The following is a 23,954-nucleotide window of genomic DNA, read 5'->3' on the forward strand; positions in this document are numbered from 1 at the left end:
CACACATACAAATACACACACATGCCAACCCACAGCACATACTCACATGTACACACATACACGCAAGCATGCGTGTACAAATACACAGCCCCAAGTCAGAAAGACTGGCGTACTATTCTGGCTACTCAGAAGAGGAAACCCAAATCTTTATTCTCAGAGAGCTTATTCCTCGGTGTATCCCTGGCACCTGGCAGAACAATGAAAATCAGAAGCGCCGCCTTTAAAAACACTCGGGCTGTTCACTCAACTAATTGTGGTCATCTTTTCAGGAGGCAGGGAAGTCAGATCATGATGCTGGACACCCTTAAGCTCAGTACAGTGCTGTGTGTCAATTATGTCTCAATAAAACTGGTAGAAAAAACAGTTATCTGGATAGAAAGAACAAGATAAAATACACGAATTATCAAAAGTTAAAAAAATACAGACGAGCTAGACTATGAGTCTCACAAAGCACTGTTCACAACAGCCAGGACATGGAAGCAGCCTAAATGTCGATGGAGGAGTGGATAAAGAAGATGTGGTACAAATATACAGTGGAATACTACTCAGCCATAAAAAAGAATGAAGTAATGCCATTTGCAGCAACATGGATGGACCTAGAGACTATCATACGATGTGAAGTAAGTCAGACAAAGACAAGTATCATATGATATCACTTATATGTGGAATCTAAAAAAAAATGATACAAATGAGCTTATTTACAAAACAGAAACAGACTCACAGACTTTGAAAACAAACTTATGGTTACCAAAGTGGAAATGTGGTGGGGAGGGATAAATTAGGAGTTTGGGATTAACATATACACACTATTATATATAAAATATGTAATCAACAAGGACCTACTGTATAGCACAGGGAACTCTACTCAATATTCTGTAATAACTTATATGGGAAAAGAATCTGAAAAAGAATAGATATATGTGTATGTATAACTGAATCACTTTGCTGTACACCTGAAACTAACACAACACTGTAAATCAACTATACTCCAATATAAAATAAAAATTAACTTAAAAAAAAAGAAAGTTTAAAAAAATAGAGGCAAGCTAGACTATGAGTCTCAGAGAGGTTAAGCTGACATATATATATAGAATCTAAAAAAAAAAAAATGTTCTGATGAACCTAGGGGCAGGCCAGGAATAAAGACACAGATGTAGAGAATGGACTTGAGGACATGGGGAGGGGGAAGGGTAAGCTGGGACGAAGTGAGAGAGTGGCATGGACATATATACACTACCAAATGTAAAACAGATAGCTAGTGGGAAGCAGCTGCATGGCACAGGATCAGCTCAGTGCTTTGCGACCATCTAGAGGGGTGGGATAAGGAGGGTGTGAGGGAGACACAAGAGGGAGGGATGTGAGGATATATGTATGCATATAGCTGATTCACTTTGTTATACAGCAGAAACGAACACAACACTGTAAAGCAATTATACTCCAATAAAGATGTTAAAAAAAAAAGCTGCCTGAAGCCACACAGTAAATGGCAGAACAAGAGTCTAAACCTAAGTCTGCCTAACGCTAAAGCTATTCTGCCACCTCCCTTTGCAATGAGCGAATGCATTCTGTGCTGCCTGGATCCCACTGGGACCTCAGTTGGCTGTTTCTAAAGGGAGCTGAGGGGCAGCCTCAGAGGCTCTGCTCCGAGCAGGGACCTCTCACCTTCTGCTGCCTGATCGCCCTGGTGACCCTCTTCTCCTGGTGCAGCCGCTCTTCCATGTGCGCCAGGGCCTCCTTCAGCGGCGCCTTTTCTTCGGCCTCTCTGAAGATGTCCTTCAGCTTTGCCACCTGTGACTGGTACATCTGAACCGACACTTTGCTCTGCCTGAGCACACAGGAGAGACAAAGTCTCTTTTCTCCTCAGCTTTCTCACTCACCACCAATGCTCCCGACCTGGGAGATCCTCAGAACACTTCCATATACGCTTGGCTTCGCGGTTTCCTTACAAGTTGGGGGAAGGCTGAAGATGTGGGGACTAGAGGGCAGAATAAATAGCCCATTGGCTGTGGATGTGCAGCATGAAGGGGGCACAGGTTATGCTACCAGCCCCTCCCAATTTCCCAGAGAGGGTGGGGGAACGGATACCACTGAAAATACGATGGAATTACGAAAAGCACACACATGGTGAAACATCAGACACATTTATAAAAGGTGCACCTTATTCCTTAACAGTAGGGTACTTTAACTGTTGCTTTCTTGCCCAGAGACTTGGGTCCATCAGGCCCTGAGTCACCATCCCGCCTCCCCACTCCACACCCAGGCCTCTGTCCTCTTGTCCTGGTCCCTACGGGTCTGCAGCTGCCCCGAGGTTTAGCCTGGAGAATGGAGGCCTGGGCCTTTTGCCGGGGACACGGGCCATACTTGAGCTGTTCAATGTCCTTCTCGTGTCGTCTCAAAAGCTCCTCTTTCCTCTGCAGCTGGTTCTTGAGTAGGGTGATCTTATCAAACACCAGGTACAGGTCTCTTTGTCGAAGCTGGTGGACTCTCTCCCTCTCTTTTGGGGAGAGGTGTTTCATGGACACGTGACCTGACATATCTTTGATGTTCAGCATAGTCCCGAGGGTTTTGCTCATGTCCAAGTACTACGAGAAAGCGTTTCACAGGTAAGAGGCCTGGCCCAAGACCGCTGGTGGCCACTTTGAGGAGGCAAACGTCTAATTCTGTTTCATTCATTTTCTGCAGTTGCAGAGAAGAAACACATGCTTTGCAAATGAGTGCATTTGGGGTTATTAGTACGACTTTCATTTTCCCCCGCATCCATTTACACTATGCCTTTTTGAGAATTGGGGGGAAGTGGGGAGGGGGAATGACAACAGACATAAACATTCATTCTTACTACCCAGTCTTGCAAGGAATTGGGCTCTGCAATTTCCAGCCCATGCTGGGATAGGAGATGGGTCTCGTGGAGCTACTGTAACAACTAAACATGTATGTGGAGTTGATGTTTAAACTACCTGCAGGGCACGCAGGTTTGGACAGGAGGGGACTGATGCTGGGTATACCTACCAGCTTTTCACTAAGATCTAAAGCCTCAGCCACATCCGTTTTCCCTATCTTCTCAGTGGCCATGATGGACCCTGGGCTGGAAAGGCCATTTTGAGGCTGAAATAAAACAAAAGAAAAAAACTCACTTGGCATTCCATTATGATTTTCTACATCCAGAAGAATAACCCAAAGAATAATGCAAGAACTGGAAAAAATAATTTGAGAGAGTTGATTTTTTATATCATCTTTATTGGAGTATAATTGCTATACAATGGTGTATGTTCGTTTCTGCTGTATCAAAAAGTGAATCACCTATACGTATCCATATATCCCCATATCCCCTGCCTCTTGCGTCTCCCTCCCACCCTCCCTATCCCACCCCTCTAGGTAGACACACAGCACCGACCTGTTCTCCCTGTGTGATGCAGCTGCTTCCCACTAGCTATCTATTTTACCTTTTGTAGCGTGTGTGTATATATGTCCACGCCAAGAGAGTTGGTTTTAAATCCAGTCTGACTCTGTGAACTGCTTTCTTTATGACTGTGTTCCTACCACTTCAGAGCACGACTGCCTTTGAAATGATACATCACTTGTGCCGTTCTTTGGCCACCGTCTCGTCTGTCTTCCCTTTAGGTCAGTGGTTCTCAACCGGGGGTGACTCTGTCCACCCTACCCCCTCCAGGACATTTAGCAATGCCTGGGCACATTTGTGGTTGTCATAATTGCTGCTGGCGTCTAGTGGGTAGAGGACAAGGATGCTGCTAAACACCCCACGATGCATAGGGCAGTCTCCCAAACAAAGAGTTACCTGGCTCAAAAAATCAGTACCGCTGATGTTGAGAAGACAAGCTCCAGAAAAATGGGGACCATGTGGCTTTTGCTCACTATCTCCCTCCTTGTGCCCAGCATGGCACCTGGCAACGAGTGGTGCATAGTGGGCATGTTTGTTGAATGAACGAATGAAGGTTAAGTGGAAAATAGCCTCCCTCCTTTTTATTAAAGGAATCTCATTTCTGTGCAGCAGAAACCATACCCTCACAAAATTTGGCCCAACCTTCTCCTAGTTCTGGAACCTGGTGGGTGGGCATCCCTTCAGAACCTTTCCAGAGACAATGCAGATAGTGTTTGCAGCTGCATCTCCCTAAGACCCCAACCAGCCAGCTGGCTGTTGGAAGCCCAACTGACTGCATGGAAAGGCCACCAGACTGAATAGGGGACCTGATCTGAACGACCACAAATAACCATAATAAGACTCCTTAAAAAATAAATTGGCTTTTAATGCTTGCCATGAGCATCTCTTAGCCCTAGCATTTGTTGGCACTACCCTGAAAACCTCTGAGATTTTAAAAAAAACAACTACAAAAATATAAAGGCCCCCAAGTGACTGTGATAGACAAGAGTGGACATATTTGTCTATGTATCTATGGAGATGAGAATAAAAGAGGGTATCTGAAGATGACAATAAACCAGGCAGATCTGCTGCAAAAAGAACCTGAGATGCTGCTCAGTGTCTTCAGCTACCCTGAGCTGCATCCTCTGTACCTCTCCAGACGCCCCCTCTTTTCCTGAGGGGAGGGTCACTAAGGAAGAGCCTGGGCTACAGGATCCAAGCACGCAGTCCCCACCCGGTCTCTGCAGGCTAGCAGACACACCACCAGGGACACACCCCTGGTGTGTCTTCAATCATTATTCTGTGACCTTGGGTGAGGTACTTGACCTCCTGAAGCCTTAATTTTTCTTATCTGTTAAATGGGGACAATAATAGTAACTATGACACAAGGCTGCTACGATGGTTCAATGACATAAGGCATGGAGGCGGCTGAGCTCAACGCCTGGCACACAGTAAGCAGTTCACAGATGTCAGCTATTCTTCCTCCTGCTCTTTCCTTTAATTACTGCCAACCTTGGAGGATTGAGAGTTAGGAGGTTTCCTGCTCTGTGGTGTCAGTGGTGGGATGAGGGCTTGTTGCCAAGGGGAAGGTCAATCTTGGAAGCAGGACCATCAGGACATGAGATCCAGCTGAGCTCCCCACCTGGAGATGGGCCCTCCACTCCCAGCCTCAGAGAAGGAAGGTTCGATTTTATCAGGAAAACCAACACATTTCTGAAGACTCACATCTCTAGACGTGTGGGCAAATGTCTAGAAAAATTGTAGGAGAAAATGCTGGTACAGAGAGGATGGCTTTATTATGTTTTCCAAAAGCTGGTTTAGACCAGCTGCCGCAGCAAGCCACGCTGATCAGAGCTGTCCATTGTCATGTGTCAATCAAACACCCGATCAAACATCCATTTAGGATACAGGGCACCTTCAACCTAACAATCAAATTACTTCTGAAAATCCTGGAAAACACAAACTATGCTCCCTAAGAAAGGAAGGTTTTCTTGGATAATACTCTTTAAAAACTGTTTGACAATAATAACTATCATCTATTAAAGTGCTCGCTATGAGCTAGGCACTGGGATAAGCACTTTACATAATGATCTCCTTTAATTTTTCCATCATCATTTTACAGCTGGGAAATTGAAGTCCCAGAAAGGTTAGGAGGCTGCCCAAGGTCACAGAGCTTGCAGAGCTGGGATTAGGACACAGGTCTCTGATTCTAGAACTTGTGTCTTCTTAATCATCATGGCTCCCTTCTGCTGCCCTTTATGTGTTCATGTTTTTCAGTTTATAGCAAAAAGCAAATGTTAGGCAAGCTCATGGCATAATGTTGTACATTAGCTTGTTGAATCTTTTCTGCAGAATACAACATGTGATGTGAAAAGGAGGGCCCAGAGATTGTCCGGGCCAGCATCAGTGCAATGTTATATCATGCTGTACACGATGGGAAGCCGCCTTTCTATTCAAACATTGGATCACTGGTACGGCCAGGCACCAACCAGTCCATACAGGTGTTAGCCCATCAGGGAGGACCTGGCCTCGAACCAATGATGTATACAGTGGTGCCAGGGCACACGGCTAGTGTCTGTCCTCATGCCCACCCTCCCCACGTGTCAGTCAATGCAGAGACAAAGTTTCTTTGGTTACCGTTCGGATCTCTACTCTTGAAAAAGTTGGCAAGTCAGGTTTTGCATCCAATATTTTCCGAACATTTTTTTCCATCCCGAGGGTCTTTAAGTCTAGAAATGATTCATCCATGTGGTCCTTGTGATCTATAAAAGAAATAATTTACACTCAAAACAAAGGCTCAGGAAGAAGTTACTGCATGTAAAAGTCACAGCTGCTATTTACTGGACACTTACCACAGGCCAGTACTAATTAGCTCACCATCCTCCCTTGGCAGGTGAGGCATCGAGGCCCAGAGAGGTGAAATGACTTGTCCAAGGCCACACAGCTCATATGAGGCTGCAGCCTCCCAGGGCGGGGGCACTGAGGGGGAACCTTCGGCCACAGGTGTGAGGATGGACTTGAACCCAGGCTTCTGTGTCCTAGCCCAGGGCTCCACCCAGCAGCAAGCTTGGTTTCTTGAAAGCCCTATTCCCTCTAAACAGGGTATTTATCCTGGGAAGTTCCCCAAGGTTGGTCCTTGCACAGCATGCGTCTATGAAAAAGTTTCCACTGGGCCACAGTGAAATAAGAAAAAGAAGGACAAGGTTCTGAGTTTTTCATGAAATCCTGTTTATTTAATATCAAGGCCTGCTCTTGACTCTGAGCTCATGCCTACACATCTATTTTTTTTCCTGCCCATCTTTTTTTTATAACTATGTTTTTTTAGTTATGAAATGATGGGGATAGAAGATGGTGGTCCTGGCAAATTGTTTAGTCCCTAAAGTGAACCCTCAAGTCTGGGGCCCATGGTTCTCAGCACAGAGGGATGACTAAGCAGGAGGAAACTTACTTGACAAGCTGGCCTTCTCAAGTTCTTTAATTCGCGCACGAAGCTCAGATAAGGCCTTTTTCTGACACTGAATGACTTCCTCATGTCGGGACCCTTTGCACTTGGCTCCTAGATCACTGAAGGACTGCTCCTGTGGCCAGAATGGTGAGGACAGCAGCTTTATCAGTGATCACAATCTCACTCTCTTGTATTTGAAGAAACATGAACAAATCATGGATTAGCAGAAACCCTGTCACTTACTTAGTACCTTGGAAAATATCATTACAGGGCTTCAGCAGAGAAGGAATTTAAAAATTTCATTTCGAATACAAAGTCACATCTAGGAAGATTTCCAACTTTCCTACCTACTTAGCATCATTATAAATAAGAGATCCCCGCTATGTTCCCTCCCCATGTTTTATTTCTTTTTTTCTTCTAATGTTCTTCTAAGCTTGGGTTTCCACTTGTTGTCATTCTGGTCTCATCTCTGAACAATCACATCAAATTTGCTCCTGGAGGGGCTTTTTTTTTTTGCCTGCACCATGAGGCATGCGGGATCTTAGTTCCCTGACCGGGGATCGAAACCGCGCCCCCTGCAGCGGAAGCACAGAGTCTTAATAACTGGAACACCAGGGAAGTCCCTGGAGGGGCTTTTATTTATTTATTTTTTTTCTGCGTTACGTGGGCCTCTCACTCTTGTGGCCTTTCCGGTTGCGGAGCACAGGCTCCGGACACGCAACTCAGTGGCCATGGCTCACAGGCCCAGCTGCTCCGCGGCATGTGGGATCCTCCCGGACCGAGGCATGAACCGGTGTCCCCTGCATCGGCAGGCAGACTCTCAACGCACTGCGCCACCAGGGAAGCCCCAGGTGGTTCTTATCGGCCAACTTGGGGAAAACCTTCTTCTCAGACTTTGTGGCTGAAAATGTAGTCTGCAGAGCTGTGCTATCGGTACCAGCTGGGAGCTGTTCAGAAATGCAGAATCCCAGGCTCCCCCCACCCGAGACCTGCTGAGTCACAATCTGCATTTCAACAACATCCCCATATGATCCGTGGACACCTTTGAGTTGAGAGGTGCCACTGTAAAGTATCCTCTAATTGGCTGGTTTCTGGAAAAGTAAGTAGCAGTTTTGGCCATGTGTTTCCCCTGATATGCATGAAGAGAAAGACTGAAATACTATTGGTTGGTCTTGCACACACTTAGACACAAACCAGGAGCCGCAGTAACGACTGGGATTTGTATCAATAAAATCAGCTGCGGTATATAAACAAAGTACCATTTCTAGACATTTCAATAACCTTGCCTCTTCAAGTTGATCTTCAAGTTGATCTCTGAGTTTTAGGATTCAAGCTTCATGTTAATTCCTCCTACATCATTCACCCTCTTTAATTAATTTAGTTCCCAACAAGGAGTTGCTGAGATTCCTCCATCTAAGTACATGCCCTCTGTTTCTCATAGGAAAGCCCATTTCATCAGTTTCCAGTAGTAAAGAGAAGGACGGGGACCACCTTACCGATTCCTCTGCCATTAGCCGCTTGACTCTGGCTTTCAGCTTCTCCTCTTGCTGCGGTCTTTCCTCGGTCAGCTTCTCCTTCTCTGCCAGATGCTGCTGTAACTCTTCTTGCAGCAAATACTGCTGAGTTTCCCGAGAACTGTTGATCTTCATCTGAAATGAGGGGAAGGGGAACTGCAGCTGATGGGGGACAGGACTAATGCAGGAGTCATTTCCACTACCTTTGCGGGCGGGACAAAGGTTCACTAAACTTTCTTCAAAACACAGAAAAATGATGCTTAGCTTAGTAACTAATAGCGAAGTAGTAGAGCATCGTGGTTAAAAGCTCAGACTCTAGATCTAGATAGAATCTCAGCTCTAGTTCTTTCTAGACACTTCTTCGTATAGAAAATAAGTGGGTGAACTAAGGCAGGCCGTCTTCCTCCTCATTCATCCCTGCCGGCCGCTTGGGTGCGGGATTCCGTGGAGAGCATGGGCCCGTGAAGGGGCTCTGCAGCACGCCTACCTGACCTACTGCCCTTTCCAAATTGGCTTTAATGAGGTTTGCTCTGTTCCTCATTTCTTTCAGCTGAAGCAATTTCCTTCTGGAATCCTGCCGAAGCTTCTCTTCAACCTGAAAGGATGATGAAACCGAGGGCTTGCTGCTAATGTGATCATCATGCCCTCTGGGGAAACTCTTCTGGGGGGGCTAATGGCAGTGGGGGAGTCCCTGAGGGGTAGGGACAGCTGCAGCCCAGCAGCAGGGGTCACAGGCATGCACAGGGTGGAGGCAAACTCACAGGGAGTTGCCCCCTATGGGAAAGGGCCGAGCTCTGCACCCGGGGCTCAACTATGTTCTACCGCACACTCCCATCCCAGCTCGGTCCCTAACCAGCCGTACGACACTCGGAAAGTTACTTCACTGCTTCGTGACTCAGTGTCCTCATCCGTCAAATGGGGATGATGATACTAGTATCACTGCATAGAGTTATTGTGGGGATTCAATGTTTGGAATAGTGCTTAAGGGCTCTGTGAGAGTGTTAAGTACCGTTGTAACCTATGAAAGGTGGACGGGAATGTCCGCCGTACAGTCTCGTTCTAATAACTCGTGATGGGTACTTGGAAATGTTATGATTGGGTTTATTATCATAACTGTTTGTCGTTACCACTTTGAGCACACTCACTGGTGGTAACCTCTCTGGAGGCTTGCCAAAGCAATGTCTATTAAGAACTGCAGCCTGCAAAGGAAGGCCTTTAAAGTGGAGAAGCTTGCCTACTTTTCCCCCCTTGCTTGGGTAACAGTCAACACACGGTAAGCTTGGGCGTGCTCCACGCTACCCTTGGCTGGCCAGTGTAGGCCTCACAGCTGCTCAGTTCTTGGATGCACCTGCTGAGCCCTGGGCCCTGGCACTAACAGGAAATGAGGCAAACTCTCGTAAATAAATGGAAAGTTTTTGTGCTGAAACAAATTCACAGGCTGTTTTTTTAGGGATCTGAAGAGGGGGATCACAGGGATGTAATAAAAGACCCAGAAAAGCCCTTAAGAGCTTTCTTCTGAGTAGTGTGGTCCAGTGGAAGAGCCTCTACCCAGCTCCGTTACCTTGGAAAAGTCATCTAAGCTCTCTGGGCCTTAGTTTTCTCCCAGGTCTAAACATGCTCTGACTTCTATGTCAGCAGCCTTTTTCATATGCTGCAAAAGCCAAGTCCAGCCTTGGACTCTGCCCTTATCTGTGCTCTGCATGAACAGCCCCCGTTCCCGTCCCCAAGCCTCAGAGTCACCTTCAACAGCCGCCCTGCTCCCTCTCTCACACTCGGGGGTCTCATGCCTGTCCTCCAACCCCTCTCACATGCAAGCTGGACTGTGACAAGTGGCCTCCTCGCCTCGAGTTTAGTTTCTTCCAGTGCAATCTTAACGGTACTGTGAGAGTTACCCAGCTGTAAGGCAGCTCTGTCCAACAGAACTTTCTGCAATGATACAGGTACTCTGAGTGAGGCTGTGTTGTCTAATATGGCAGCCACCAGGCACATCTGGGGATCGAGCACTCGAAATGGGGATGGTGTGACGGAGGAACTGAACTAAAAATTTTAGTTAATTTTCATTAATTTCAGTGTAAACAGTAGCATGTGGCTGTTTGCTACGCCAGGGTCACTGAAGTCAGACGAACCTGGAGTCAGACAAAACCGACTGTGCCATTGGGCTAGTTACTTTACTAGTAACTAGTAGCCTTGACTTTCTCATCTGTAAAATGGAGAGGATGATTTCTAGATCACAGCGCTGTTGTGAAGATGAAGAGATGAAATGTTCAAGGTAACTCTTAGTACGTGAGAAATTGTAACTACCATTTTCACCCTGATTACTGTCCACGAAAGTCATTGCATCAGTCACTTGTTCAGAAGCCTTAGTAGCTCCCCACTGCCTGTGTGGTACAGAGCTCAAGCACCTGAACTAAGGCAAAACACCAAGCCAGGGATTCAAGAAGCCCCTACGAACTCAACGAGGTAAATAAAACTGAATCCACACCTAGATAAACCATAATAAAACTGCTGGAAATCAAGGGAAAAGACAATCTTAAAAGCAACCGGAGAAAAAGACAGATTATGCAAAGGTACAACAGTTAGGCTTACAGATGACTTCTAAATAGAAATAATAGGAGCCACAAGACAATAGTGACATATCTAATGCTGTATCTAATGTGCTGAAAGAAAAGAATTGCCATTGTAGAATTCAATACGCAGTCAAATGTGTTTTAAGAGTGAAGGTTAAATATACATCTCCAGACAGACACACAGGCACATTTGAGAATTTGTCATCAGCAGAGCCACAATGAGGGAAAACATTAAAGGGTATTCTTCAGACACAAGAAAAATGAACCCAGGTAGGTGATCAGAGATGCAGAAAAGACAAGCAACAGTAAGGGTAATGTGTGGATATGATACTGACTATAGAAAAACACTAATAATGTCTTGTGGGGTTTTAAGTATCAAGAGGAGTTTAGAAAATTACAGCAATGGCTTATAAATCTGGAGGGGGTAAGTGAAGTTAAGGTGTTTGAAACTCATTGCACTGTCAAGGAGAAGGGCATAATTATCAACTACTATTGCCTCTTGGTAAATTAAGAATGCAGGGCTTCCCTGGTGGTGCAGTGGTGGAGAGTCCGCCTGCCGATGCAGGGGACATGGGTTCGTGTTCCGGTCCGGAAGGATCCCACATGCCACGGAGCGGCTGGGCCCGTGAGCCATGGCCGCTGAGCCTGTGCATCCGGAGCCTGTGCTCCACTACGGGAGAGGCCACAACAGTGAGAGGCCCGCGTACCGCAAAAAAAAAAAAAAAAAAAAAAAAGAATGCATATTGTAGTCTTCAGGATGACTACTAAGAGAATAGTAGAAGAGTGAAAAACTTAATTAATGTGTGATTTTGGTGAGTCAAGGATGAATGCTATTGTATTACTATTACTAAGAGAATAGTAAAAAAGTGAAATATTTCCAAGATAATAGAGGGGGAAAGTGGAATAAGAGAAAACCATCCACTCAGAAGGAGGCAAGAAAGGAGAGAAAAAGGAACATACCACAGATGGTACATCTGGTATTGAGCAAGAAGGTAGATTTAAACCCCAGTACACGAGTAATTACATAATATAAATGGACTAAAAGTCAAAGATTGTCAAACTGGATTTTGTAAAAATGATACGCTATCTGAAGGCATATGTCTAAACCTTAAGACAAAAATTGACAGAGAACATATGAAAAAGATATGGTATGAAAACTCTAACCAACAGAAAGCCAGTGGTGAAGCTAAATGACAAAGGAGACATTAAGGGAGAAACACTACTAGAGATGAAAAGGGATATTTCATGATGATCTAAAGTTTTGCTCTACAGGAAGTATTAGGATTCTAAATTTATATGCACCTAGTAACACAGCCTCAAAATATATAAAGCAAACATCGTTCATATTAAAAGAAGAAACACACAAATGACAAACATGTTGAGATTTTTAAAAACATTCTCAAAAAGACAAAAAAAAATCAATATGAGAATTTAAGTTGGATCAACATCATTGGCAAACTTGATTTAATGGATCAATTCTTTCTTAGATAATTTCACAATTAAGATCTGAAGGCAGTCTAGGGTTGTGGTTACACACAGGAGCTTTGGAGTCAGGCAGACCTGGATTCAAGTTCTGCCACAACTACTTTATGCAAGTGAACTTGGATAACTTCCTTCACCTCTGTGAGCCTCAGTTTTCCCGACTGTAAAGTGGGGTTAATACCAGTATAGACCGCATGGGGTCATTGTGAGGATGAACAGAGATGATGCAGGTGGAGTGCTGGCCACAGAGTGGTTCCCAGGCCGACCTGTCCCTGCCATACCTTGCTCTTTTCCCACAGCGTCATAGAGATCAGGCTCTGCTCGGTACTGCTCATTTTCAGCTCCACCCTGAGCTTCCTCATTTCTTTTTCCATGTCATGGATTTGCTGAAAGAGTTCCAACAACAGGGAAGTCAACTTCACAACTCATTTCATCCGGTTCATTAAGGCAGAAACCAAGTCTGGGATTCGCTTAACTCCTTCCCTTGGGGGACAATTCCACGTATTTGAGGCAAAGTAGACTTTCTTTCAACGGATGCAATGAAAGGGCTGGGTGAGGGAAAATTTGAGTTTCTTTTGAAGATCAGCATGGATCCTGGATTAAACAGTACAAGATACCTATCCACTCATTAGAGTCTCTTTCCTTGGGGCACATTTTTGAGTTCAATCTAAATAAGGGCTGTTTGGAAGACACAATGGGCACAGTTTAGAAGAAAAGAACAATGACATTTTTCTTTTTTCTCATTTGAGGCAGAGAAGTGTGCTCCTGACAGAGAGAAGAACACATGTCTCCTGCTCCCGTCCCAGGCACCGTCCTTCCCAACGGATGGAAAACGTATGCCTGGTGATGTGCACGAGGGTTCGGGCCGGTACAGGGGGTGAACATTTACATTGAGTGGTCATCTTCTCATTGTATTCATTTTTATGTTCACCTTCCATACAAGGCCAGTGATACATTTGCTTTTTATTTTGTTTTTATGAATTGTTGTAAAATTGAATGTATTTAAGTAAAAATACTTCAAGAAGAGTTGTGTTAATAACAGTGCTCAGGGCCGTGATAAAACTTGTGACAGTGGATCATGAAAGTCTGGGCATCACAAGTCCAGGGGTAGGGACCACGGTGAATTTCTAGCAGCATATGGTGGCCACCTCCCATCCCTTTCCCCAGGGGAAACCTGATGAGGGGCCTTGAGCCAACTGCCCAGAAAATCTGGGGAGAGTGTGTTTTCCATGGTCTTTTCACCCATCTCTTTGAGGCCAGCAAATCAAAGAATTAGGAGACTACATTAACAGACAAACACCCAGAAAGCCCCAGAGCTTGTGCTAGCTAATGGGCCAAGGAACCCCTCCAAAACCCTCAAGGCCACAATCTAGGCTTTCAGTGGACACCTAGGGGTCAGGAGGTTCAACGCACGGTTTTGCAGAGTTTTAACTCTTTCTCTTGGGCTTCCCACTTCTCCTTCTGGGCATCTTCCTTCTGTAACTCTTCTTTCAGCACTGAGCACTGTGGAGAAAAAGGACAAGGCCACGGGGGCTTGGCTGGGGGTCCCAAGTACCTGTGTTCATGCCCAGGAGTGTTTCCTGTTGTATAACCCAATCACACCTCTGAATTCTGAGAGGCGAGACCATTTGTGTGATGGGAGCACGGGATCCTGCAGTCCTTCCCAGTTCACCCCTCTCCTGAGTTCTGAGGAATAGAGCATCTAAGTTCCTCTTCAAAAGCCAGCAAACTTCACTGCAGGGGAAATCCAGCTTTGTAGAGTCTGGGGACTTAGGGTGCAGGAATTGGGATGTTTTCACGCTGTGACCAGTGAGGGCGGAGGGGGCTGAGCCAGTGAGCTCAGGTCCATCTTAGGGCTTTTGTGCAGGTTGCATCTCAAAGAAACAACTGCCCCGACTGGTGTGGAGGGGTAAACGGAGCTGTCTTGCCCGAGGGCGGCTTGGCAACAGGCATTAAGGGCATAAGGATGGATGTGCCTTCTTTTGACCCAGCAATTCCCACTTTAGGAATGTACCTTAAGGACAATGACTGGAGAAATAAGTAAATCTGTAGTTTCAAGGATGCTCTTCACAGAATTGTCAGTAACAGTGGAAGAAAAAAAAAAAAGAGGAAACAACCCAAGTGTTGTTTATAACAGCAGACCACTTTATAACACTGGATACATCCAGGAGAAAGTATGTAGCTTTTAAGACGAATGATAAGAGCGTTGATTTATTAGCACGGGAAAATAGTAAGCATTTAAAAATTTAAAAAATGTGCATAGTATAAATTCACTATAAAATGATTGATTGATTGAATTCTAGGCAATATATAGAAACAAGACTGGAAGAACATACATGAAAATATTAACACTGATTTCTCAAGGTAGCATTTCCTCTCCTCTCTTTTTATTTTTTCTTCTCAATGTCATCTACTTATTTTTCTAAAATTAACACACATGATATATGTCATTAAAAAAAAGGCATCTCAAATGTTCACAAGAGCAGTATCCTTGGTGGTGACGAGCCCTTGTGCTATTGGCCAGCACAGTCTAGAGGAGAAGGGCCCTCATTCCAAGGTCAACGAGGAAGGGGAAACGGGGACATAAATCATCCAAATGCACTTCAGGAGGTAGAAGAGCCAAGCAGGTGCTGTCTTTGCAGATTCCTTGTACTTAGCACCAGCTCTGCATCCCCTTCCCGTCCCCAACACACACACACACACACACACACACACACACACACACACACACCACATTAAACAGCTATAGCACATGCCTGGGAAGTCACCCTGCTTGGGAGAAACGAATGCAGAGGGCTTGGCCAGGCAGCTGACCCGGGGCAGAGGCAGAAGAGCACAACGAAAACCAGCCTCCCACTTCTCAGAAAATGATTTTGTCATCCCCATTTCACAGATGGGGAAATGGAGGCCAAATAAGTTACAATAAAAGAAAGCTCTGGGATGGGACCCTGGTCTGTCTGATCCCAAAGCTCGTGCAGTGCCTTTCACCAGCTCCAAACTGGGTATGGTACTACGTACCAGGTATTACTTACTGTGCCTTTTCCTTGGAACCTCAAGATCTGTTCTCACCCCACCCCCATGCAGACCTAGCTATCGGGTAGCCTCTGGGAATCTCTGAGTTGCCACCTGAGATGAAAGCTTTGAGGTTTTACCTTGACTCACAGAAACAGGCACATCATGCAAATACTGAGAAATCTTATCCTATAGAGTCAGGATTCTAAAGTTAGCATTGAAGGCAAGATTTGCAAAGGGTCAAAGTTACATGTAAAAAGCTCTTTGCTTGCCTACCACGTTCATCTTCCATAGAGACATTCTACACACTAGAGTCTAAGGAAGAAATGAGCGTCTGCGTGTTTGCATCTGGATCTTCAGACGTTCTGCTGTGAAGACAGTTATGAGAACCAGCGGTGCTGGGACCACGATGCAGCCGTGTGGTCATCCGTGCTCACAGAGAGATCGTATTCTGTTTAATGTTAAACTTTGCAATGGCAGTATATGCTCATAGGTGGGTTTGTTGCTGGGATTAAACAAACTAATTTATAATAGGGGTTAGAAAATGTTTGCTGGATGTGAAAATCTATTATGCTTCTTCTGAGCCACATACACACTGTCCTTTGAAAGGCTTCAGAGAAGTTGGCCACCTGCCCAGCAGCTACCCTCCCTGTGTCCTTGGGCACTGGCCTCATCTCACCACCGTGTGTCATGTGACTCCACTGTGTCTGCTTTTCGCAGCTACAATTTGCTGATGACCCGACACTCACTCTGGAGCTGAGGGCTTCGAGCTGGTGATCCTTTTCTTTGTTCTCACTTTTCAGTTGATTCACCTCCTGTTGTAGTTGTTGAGCTTGACCATCCTTTACTAACACGTCTCTTTGCAAAGATGACACCATCTCTGTAAAAGAACCAAACCAAACCAAAACAAAAGACTCATGGAGGTCAAAGAGGCAAGAAGGATTCTTGGCAACACCATGGCTCTCAGCCAACGTTCGGACAAGACGTTCCAAACCCGGGCCACCACCGGTGCCCGCCTAGAACTGGGGAGGCTTTTTCCAAGGGTCACAGAGCAGGAATGGGAATGAGAGCAAAGTCCACGGAACAGGGTTTGAGGCTTCAGTGAGAATGAGGGGCAGTCAGCACCAGCGAGAGGAGAAGCCTTTGGGGGCCCCTTGTGGGCACAGGCCAGGCAAAGCCGGGAGGAGAGGCCACACCATGGGCCTGGGGAACAAAGGCCCAGCACAGGGAAGGTCCAGGAATTCTTCTCCAGAGGCCAGGAGACGGGCGTGTGGCAGAGGGAACTGCTGGACACTATTGATGGGGTGGGTGGTTGGTTTCACAGTCCTCTGAGTTTGGACCCCTCTCTACCACTTATTAGCTTGGTGGTCTTGGACAAGCTATTTCACCTCCCACTGTCTGTCCCACACAGAGTTATTGTAAGGGTCAAATGATGTGGTATGTCCCAAGAACACAAAGTGGCTAAATTATGTTTGTTCCATGGCGCCTATGATTTTTCTCGGCAGCCAGCTTCCAAAATGGGCCCAATGATCCCTACCACCTAGAATTCATGCCTTGTGTAGCCCCTCCCACCCTGAATAGGGCTGCCATGGGTCACCAATATGATACTCTGGAAATGACGGACTGTTTCCTCTCAGGCTGGGTCATAAAACACACTGTGGCCTCCTCTTTGCTCTCTCTCCAATCATTCACTCTGGGGGAAGCCAACTGCTGTGTCGTGACGACACTCAAGCAGCCCTAGAGAGAAGCATGTGTGCTGAGGGACTAAGGCCTCCAGCCAATAGCCACATGAGCAGCCATTTTGAAGGGGGATCCTCCGGCTCCCCCCGAGGCTTTAGATGACATGACTGATGCCCCAGCCGACATCTTGCCTGCAACTCATGAGAACTAAGTCACCCCCCGCTCAAATTCCTGAACTACAGAAACTGGGGGAGATAATAAATATTGGTTGGGGTTTTATCCATTACATTTTGGGGTAACTTGTTATGCAGCAATAGATAACTACTCCATTACTGTAGTATCATTTTTTTAAACATCTTTATTGGAGTATAATTGCTTTACAATGGTGTGTTAGTTTCTGCTTTATAACCAAGTGAATCAGTTATGCATATACATATCTCCCCATATCTCTTCCCTCTTGCATTGTAGTATCATTTTGAATAAAAGTGGGAAGAAGGGTGCATAAATGCAGTGGTATTGGGTTATCTCCTACGGTTCTTTTCTTAAAAGAACATCAGGCCCAGTTTTAGTGGTAGGTTTCAATCAAGAATGTCTATGAAATAAAGCACAAAATGCTCCAGAATTTCATTTTAAAAATGAGCTTTGCCTCCAGGACACAGTTCAGTTACTTGGAAATCCCTCTGGGGCTTGCCACACTTTGAGTGGGTCCAGCCCATCTCAAGCATTATCCCAACCCAGGTCTGTCCGACTCCCTGATCGGAGAAGGTGGGATCTGAGACAGGCTTGATGCTTGGATGAGGTTTCACTGGCCGACATACGGGAGGAAGGTGAGGACCAGCGAGTTCATCCTTCCATTCCTGGTGCCCAGAACAGCACCTAGCCTGGGGGAGGTGCTCAGAAAATATCTGAGGACATCCCAAGTGAGGGAGGAGAATAAGCAGAGACCTGGGGGCAGCAGGGGGTGGGGCTGGGTGTGATTAAGTTGCAGAGTGAGGCAGAAGAAAAGCACAGATTCATACAGAGATGGGGATTCACGTGCGACTCAATGCTGTGCCTGGCTTCTACAGCAGTGGGTATGTTTCCTGCTACGCGCTGGCTGCCTTCAGAGTGATGTGCCCCTCCGAGGCTCACTGCCTCCTCCCTGTCACCTGCTTCTCTCCCTCCCCTCGTCTGTGAGTGGTCCCATCCTCTTCAGGTCTCTAGGCATGTCAGTTTCGGCTTAAAAAACTCCACTGGATTCCCAACACCCTTGGAATAAAAACCCAGACCCCCCGACCCTGCCCAGCCCCACAATCCTCTGTTCACTCCACGCAGCCTCGCTTGCCCTTGGCTTGTCCTTGCCCACCTGAAACAGGTCCTCTCTAAAAGAAGGACATAGCCGTGGAGGATACAGCATAAACTGGTTAGAATCGGCTAGGTCCAAGGGGGCGTAAGATTCGACTTCCAGGGGAACTGGAGCCCCATTACAGGCTCATTGTAATACATGAGCAAAATGACACACGCACCAGCACCAGGACTGTTCCGAGGCTGACCATAAAGGTCAAAAAGTGGGTGGTGGGGCTTCCCTGGTGGCGCGGTGGTTGACAGTCCGCCTGCCGATGCAGGGGACATGGGTTCGTGCCCCGGTCCGGGAAGATCCCACATGCCGTGGAGCGGATGGGCCCGTGAGCCATGGCCACTGAGCCTGCGTGTCCAGAGCCTGTGCTCCGCAACGGGAGAGACCACAACAGCGAGAGGCCCGCGTACAGAAAAAAAAAAAAAAAAAAAGTGGGTGTTGGCCCAATTCCTGGAAATCCCCGCCTCTTCCCCAAAATATTAGAGTTGTCCCAATCATTAGCCTATAAAATTACCCAGCCCATAAAAACTAACCGCCCCATATTTGGGGGCCTCTAGCCTTCTGAGATGGCCCACACTCTGTCTGTGGAGTGTGTTTCTCTCTAAAGAAATCCACTTCTTACTTTGTCTCTCACTGAATTCTTTCTGCGATGAGACATAAAGAACCTGAGCTTTAGTAAGTCCCGAGACCAGATGCATGATCTCGATTAAAAGATAGTGGGTTCTGACTGGGTTCGAGTCCCAGCCCACGGGTTCAAGTCCCACCTGAGTTCCATGGTTGCACACCCACTAAGCTGGTCCCCCTTGGCCTCCCCCCTTGAAGCGCTGGCCACCACGACACACAGTTTATTTTCTCCACAGCACCACTGCTCTCTGAAGTGGGCTTGTTTATTCATCCGTTTACTTTTATTGTCTGTCACCCCCTCCCAAATCTGTGAGTACAGGAATCTGACTGTCTTGCTTGGCTCTCCCTCCCCGGAGCCTGGAACGGGGCCTGACACCTAGAAGGAGCTCAAGAAACATGTGGAAGCAATGAAGGAATCCAGGGAATCAAAGCTCAGTCACAGCTGTGCATTGGCTGCCCCTCTCCCAACCCAAGCCCTTTATCAGGGAACCACCTCTGATCAAATTAGAAAATGGTTTCCTTTGGGCCCAAGTGCACTCGGCTGAAATGGGTGAGACTATGGGTGCCTTAAAGGAGTGACCCCATTTTGTCCATGCTCTAGTTTGCACTCAGGCTGCTTTGTGGAACCACCCAAGCCACAAGGCGACCTGTGTTCTCCCTGGTGGGGCCAGTGCTCAGGAGACCTTGTAGCCAAGAGATACCATTCTCTCAAATATTTACCAGGCCCTGCCCTCGGAACTGGGTGGCAAGAAACCTCCACTGAGGGAGAACTCTAATGCACCGACACGGGTGATCCCTGAGGCTGCACCCGTGTCACGGGCACAGGTGCGCTGGTTGACTGGTGATGTCTGCAGCGGGGAGGGCAGAAGCTCTGGGGCCTGAATGCAGAAGGGCCTCACCTGACGTGATTGCGGCGTCCCTCCTTAAGTTCTCGGCCTCGTGCTTCAGGGAGGTGATTTCCAGGGTCTGGCTCAGCACCTGGTTGTAGCCTTGCTGTAGGGCACTGATCTGTGGAAGGAGGCAACACACAGTCAGAGGGGGCCAGCCAGGCCTGCAGGACACGCCGGTACTTCTCCAACGTTGGGCAAAGAGTCGGGCTGATCTTGGATCGGGGTGTTGGGGAAACCAAGGTTTTCAGTTGTCACTAGTGGAAGGGGCAGGAGGGGGCCTGTTCCTTCAGTGACCACCATGTCATCGGTCCTCAAGACACGAACCTTATCTTTGTGGCCACCCAGGGGCTCCGGTGCTGCTGTCTTCCTATGACCTGTGGGTTTTCATCCATAAATAGACCAGCTGTTGGTTCCAGATCATCCAGCACTGACTGGATGCACAGCAAAGTTCAAGAGCCGGGAGCAGGTTATGAAATGAATTCCCTCTAATGAGAATAGAGGGTCGTTTATACCTCACAGAACACTCCAGAGTTTACAGAGCCCATTCACACATGCTACACTGATACTCGTCACAGCGTTGCTGAAGGCTGACGTTCCCATTAATGTGCCCATTTTGCAAGGGAGCCAGGTTGAGACTCAGAGAGGCGAGGCCCCCTGCTCGGGATCACGCGGCTGGTCAGACGTGGAGTCTGATTCAAACCCAGTCTTTAGTTGCCTGGTTCCTCCTTCCCAGGTGGCTCTAGGAATGAGCGTGAGAAGTTGGAGGCTGTAAAGCATGGCATGGACTCGGGAGCCGGACTGTGGCCTTCAAGTCCTGTCTCTGCCAGTTAACGGGCTTTGTGAGCACAAGGAGGACACCATATTCTGTTTCCTTTTGTTCAGTCTGCACGCGGGGTGATGGTAGTCCCAACCTGATAGGATTGTTAGAAGTATTTTAATAAGTTAACATGTGTACAGGTGCTCAGATCAAGCCTGGCACACGGCACAGGGGGATGAGCTATGACGGTCCTCTCCTCTGACTACCCACGGGGTGTTTTCTTTCTTTTGTTTTGGGTTTATTTTGGGTTTTTTTTGCTGTATGCGGGCCTCTCACAGTTGTGGCCTCTCCCATTGCAGAGCACAGGCTCTGGTCGCGCAGGCTCAGCGACCATGGCTCAGGGGCCCAGCCACTCCGCGGCATGTGGTATCTTTCCAGACCGGGGCACGAACCCGTGTCCCCTGCATCGGCAGGTGGACTCTCGACCACTGCGCCACCAGGGAAGCCCTCACGGTGTGTTTTAGCTTCAACTTCCCTCGTCCGTCTCTGGGGAAGGTAGTTGGTAATCTTTATGTGTGCATTTGTAAGCCTTGCCAGGCTCACTTAAACGCCAGTGTGGTTGTTATTAAGAGGAAATACAGGGGCTTCCCTGGTGACGAGGTGGGTGACAGTCCGCCTGCCGATGCAGGTGACGCGGGTTCGTGACCCAGTCCGGGAAGATCCCACATGCCGCGGTGCGGCTGGGTCTGTGGGCCATGGCTGCCGAGCCTGCGCATCTGGAGCCTGTGCTCCGCAATGGGAGAGGCCACAACAGTGAGAGGCCCGCGTACCGCAAAAAAAAAAAATAATAAAAAAATAAAGGAAATACAGGAATCGTGGGTGGGAGCACCACAGGCCGGCTCTATCTATGGCTGCTGTGAGCACCCTCTAAGTCCATGGCTCAGAGCCCCCTCAAGGGCGGGCCCCCCTCCAGGGGTCTAGGTCTACACGTGGGGTGCGGAAGGCTCTCCATCAAATGCAACGTTGGTAAGGGCCCGAAAGTAGCTGCCAGGCCTCGGCCTCCACAGAGCAGGTACCCGAGAGGCCGGGAAAGAGAGCTGGGCCCAGAACCCCCTCCCTCTCGGTCTGATGTGGCCAGACTGCTTGTTCTGAGTGGCCCGGACATTCCCACCTCAAGGTGCACTGTGGGCCTTTGCCCTGTGATTTTTCAGATGTCAGGCCTCAGTACTCCCACAGGGACACGTTTATTGGGGCATAAATGTCAAGCAATCCATAGACAGGACAAGAGCTAGCTTGTTTTTTGTTTTTTTTTTTTTTTTGCTGTACGCGGGCTTCTCACTGTTGTGGCCTCTCCCGTTGTGGAGCACAGGCTCCGGAAGTGCAGGCTCAGTGGCCATGGCCCACGGGCCCAGCCGCTCTGCAGCATGTGGGATCTTCCCAGACCGGGGCACGAACCTGTGTCCCCTGCATCGGCAGGCGGACTGTCAACCACTGCACCACCAGGGAAGCCCCACTAGCTTGTTTTGATAGATCAAAATGGAAGTGACAAGGAGAAGGATGCAATTTCTTTTCCTTTTTTAAAAATAAATTTTATTTATTTATTAATTTATTTTTGGCTGCGTTGCGTCTTTGTTGCGGTGCATAGGCTTATTGCGGCACCTTCTCTTGTTGCGGAGCCTGGGCTCTAAACACACGGGCTTCAGTAGTTGTGGCACGAGCGCTCAGTAGTTGTGGCGCACAGGCTTAGATGCTCCACGGCAGGTGGGATCTTCCCGGACCAGGGCTCGATCCCGTGTCCCCTGCACTGGCAGGCGGATCCCTAACCACTGTCCCACCAGGGAAGTCCTGGGTGCAATTTCTTTGTTCTCCTAAGGTAAGGTTGCCAGATTTAGGGGAGGAAAAAAGGATGTTCACTTAAAATAGGATTTCAGATAATGAATAATATTTCAGTGCAAATGTGTCCCATGCAATATTTGGGACACACACTACAACGAAATTCTAAAATTCAAATTTAACTGGGTGTCCTTACTTTATCTGGCAACCCCACCCGAAGAGAGTTCCTAAACTTCAGTCATTCATATACCACTTTCACTATTTTTCCCATGTCTCTTGGCTAGTCCCACTATAATTTCTTAGCGTTTTTCGTAGAAGCAGCTCCCTTTTTAAACTTAAAAACGTGCATTAAATTAAAAATAACTGTTATAAGAGTAAATAGAGACTCAGTGTCTTAAATAAAAATAATCCCTCCAAAAGAAGAAATACAGGAATTTCCCTGTTTACCATCAGACCAGGTTGCGGGCATCACGCTAAAAAAAAAAAAAAAAAAAAAAAGATTGGGGGGAGGTGTTGGGCATGCCCAGGTAATGGAGTTCGGGCGTGCTGATATGGCCACCAGATGGCGCTCACAGCCTTTGGTCTTGGTTTGGGTCCTTGGAAATCTTGTCATTATTACTCTGGTAGAATTAACAGAACCGTCAAGGTCTCACAAGTTTTCTGACTCGTTTCATACACCATCATGGTTCAGAGTCTAGGACATTTGGGGCAGTTACACTTACTTTTTCCCTGGGGCACCAGAGACATTAATGGGGGGGGGTCTATGCTAGAAGTTGCGGGGACACAGGCCACTCTGACCCCCACTCTCCCCAAGGCTATACTTTTGCATGTTTGTGCTTTGGAAACTTTGAGTGAAAAAATTCTTTCACATCTTACTTTTCTCTGTTGGGGGTAATACAACTTTTCCATAAAAGGTCCTTGGAACACTGAAAGTGTTTGTAAGCTCTTCTCAGCTTAATGCTTTTATTTGCATGATACCAGAGATAGAACACACAGAGACAAACTTCCAGAAGGGAAAACATACGTTCCCCTCTAAGACTCCAGTGGTTTTGACAGATTGAAAATATTTCAATCTGAGTGTCAGAGTTTTAGGATTTTGGATTGCTGGAAAACTCCAAAGAGTCTTCAAACCTCTTTGATACTTTTACTATCAAAGTAAATATCCATATTGTTTGTAATGGCATAAATTCCAAGATGTTTAATGTCTGTTAAGCTGTGTAATAAAATGGGCACTGAATCATAAGAAAGTTAAGAGTGCTAGGAGGAGTGATTGTTTCAGGATGATAATTTGGTTTCTAATTAGCACAGGCGTATAAGAGCACATGGAGGTAAGAATTTTCTAGTGATACTGTAGCAGATCGAAGATCTCTGAGAGCAAATCATTATGCACACACCTTCGGGGACCAGGGAAAACACATAAAGTAATCAGAACCATAAA

At 47.0% G+C, this 23,954-nt stretch overlaps 2 protein-coding genes across 2 annotated transcripts in view; both read right to left on the bottom strand.

The window, feature by feature from the left end:
* Window positions 1–23,954, bottom strand: part of LOC309808850 (forkhead-associated domain-containing protein 1-like) — a gene marked incomplete at both ends in the record, with an annotated part of 409,265 nt that overhangs the window by 117,725 nt on the left and 267,586 nt on the right. The window lies entirely within an intron of this gene.
* The window catches only part of LOC309808032 (forkhead-associated domain-containing protein 1-like), a gene marked incomplete at both ends in the record, with an annotated part of 57,804 nt that continues 57,084 nt past the window's right edge, over window positions 23,235–23,954 (bottom strand). The window contains one exon of the mRNA XM_082628044.1: window positions 23,235–23,245. Within this exon, the coding sequence (XP_082484170.1) occupies window positions 23,235–23,245 (11 nt within the window). The remainder of the gene's footprint in view (window positions 23,246–23,954) is intronic.

This window comes from Mesoplodon mirus, assembly GCF_964341445.2.
Source record: "Mesoplodon mirus genome assembly, chromosome: 7".
In the NCBI taxonomy this organism is placed as follows: domain Eukaryota; kingdom Metazoa; phylum Chordata; class Mammalia; order Artiodactyla; family Ziphiidae; genus Mesoplodon; species Mesoplodon mirus.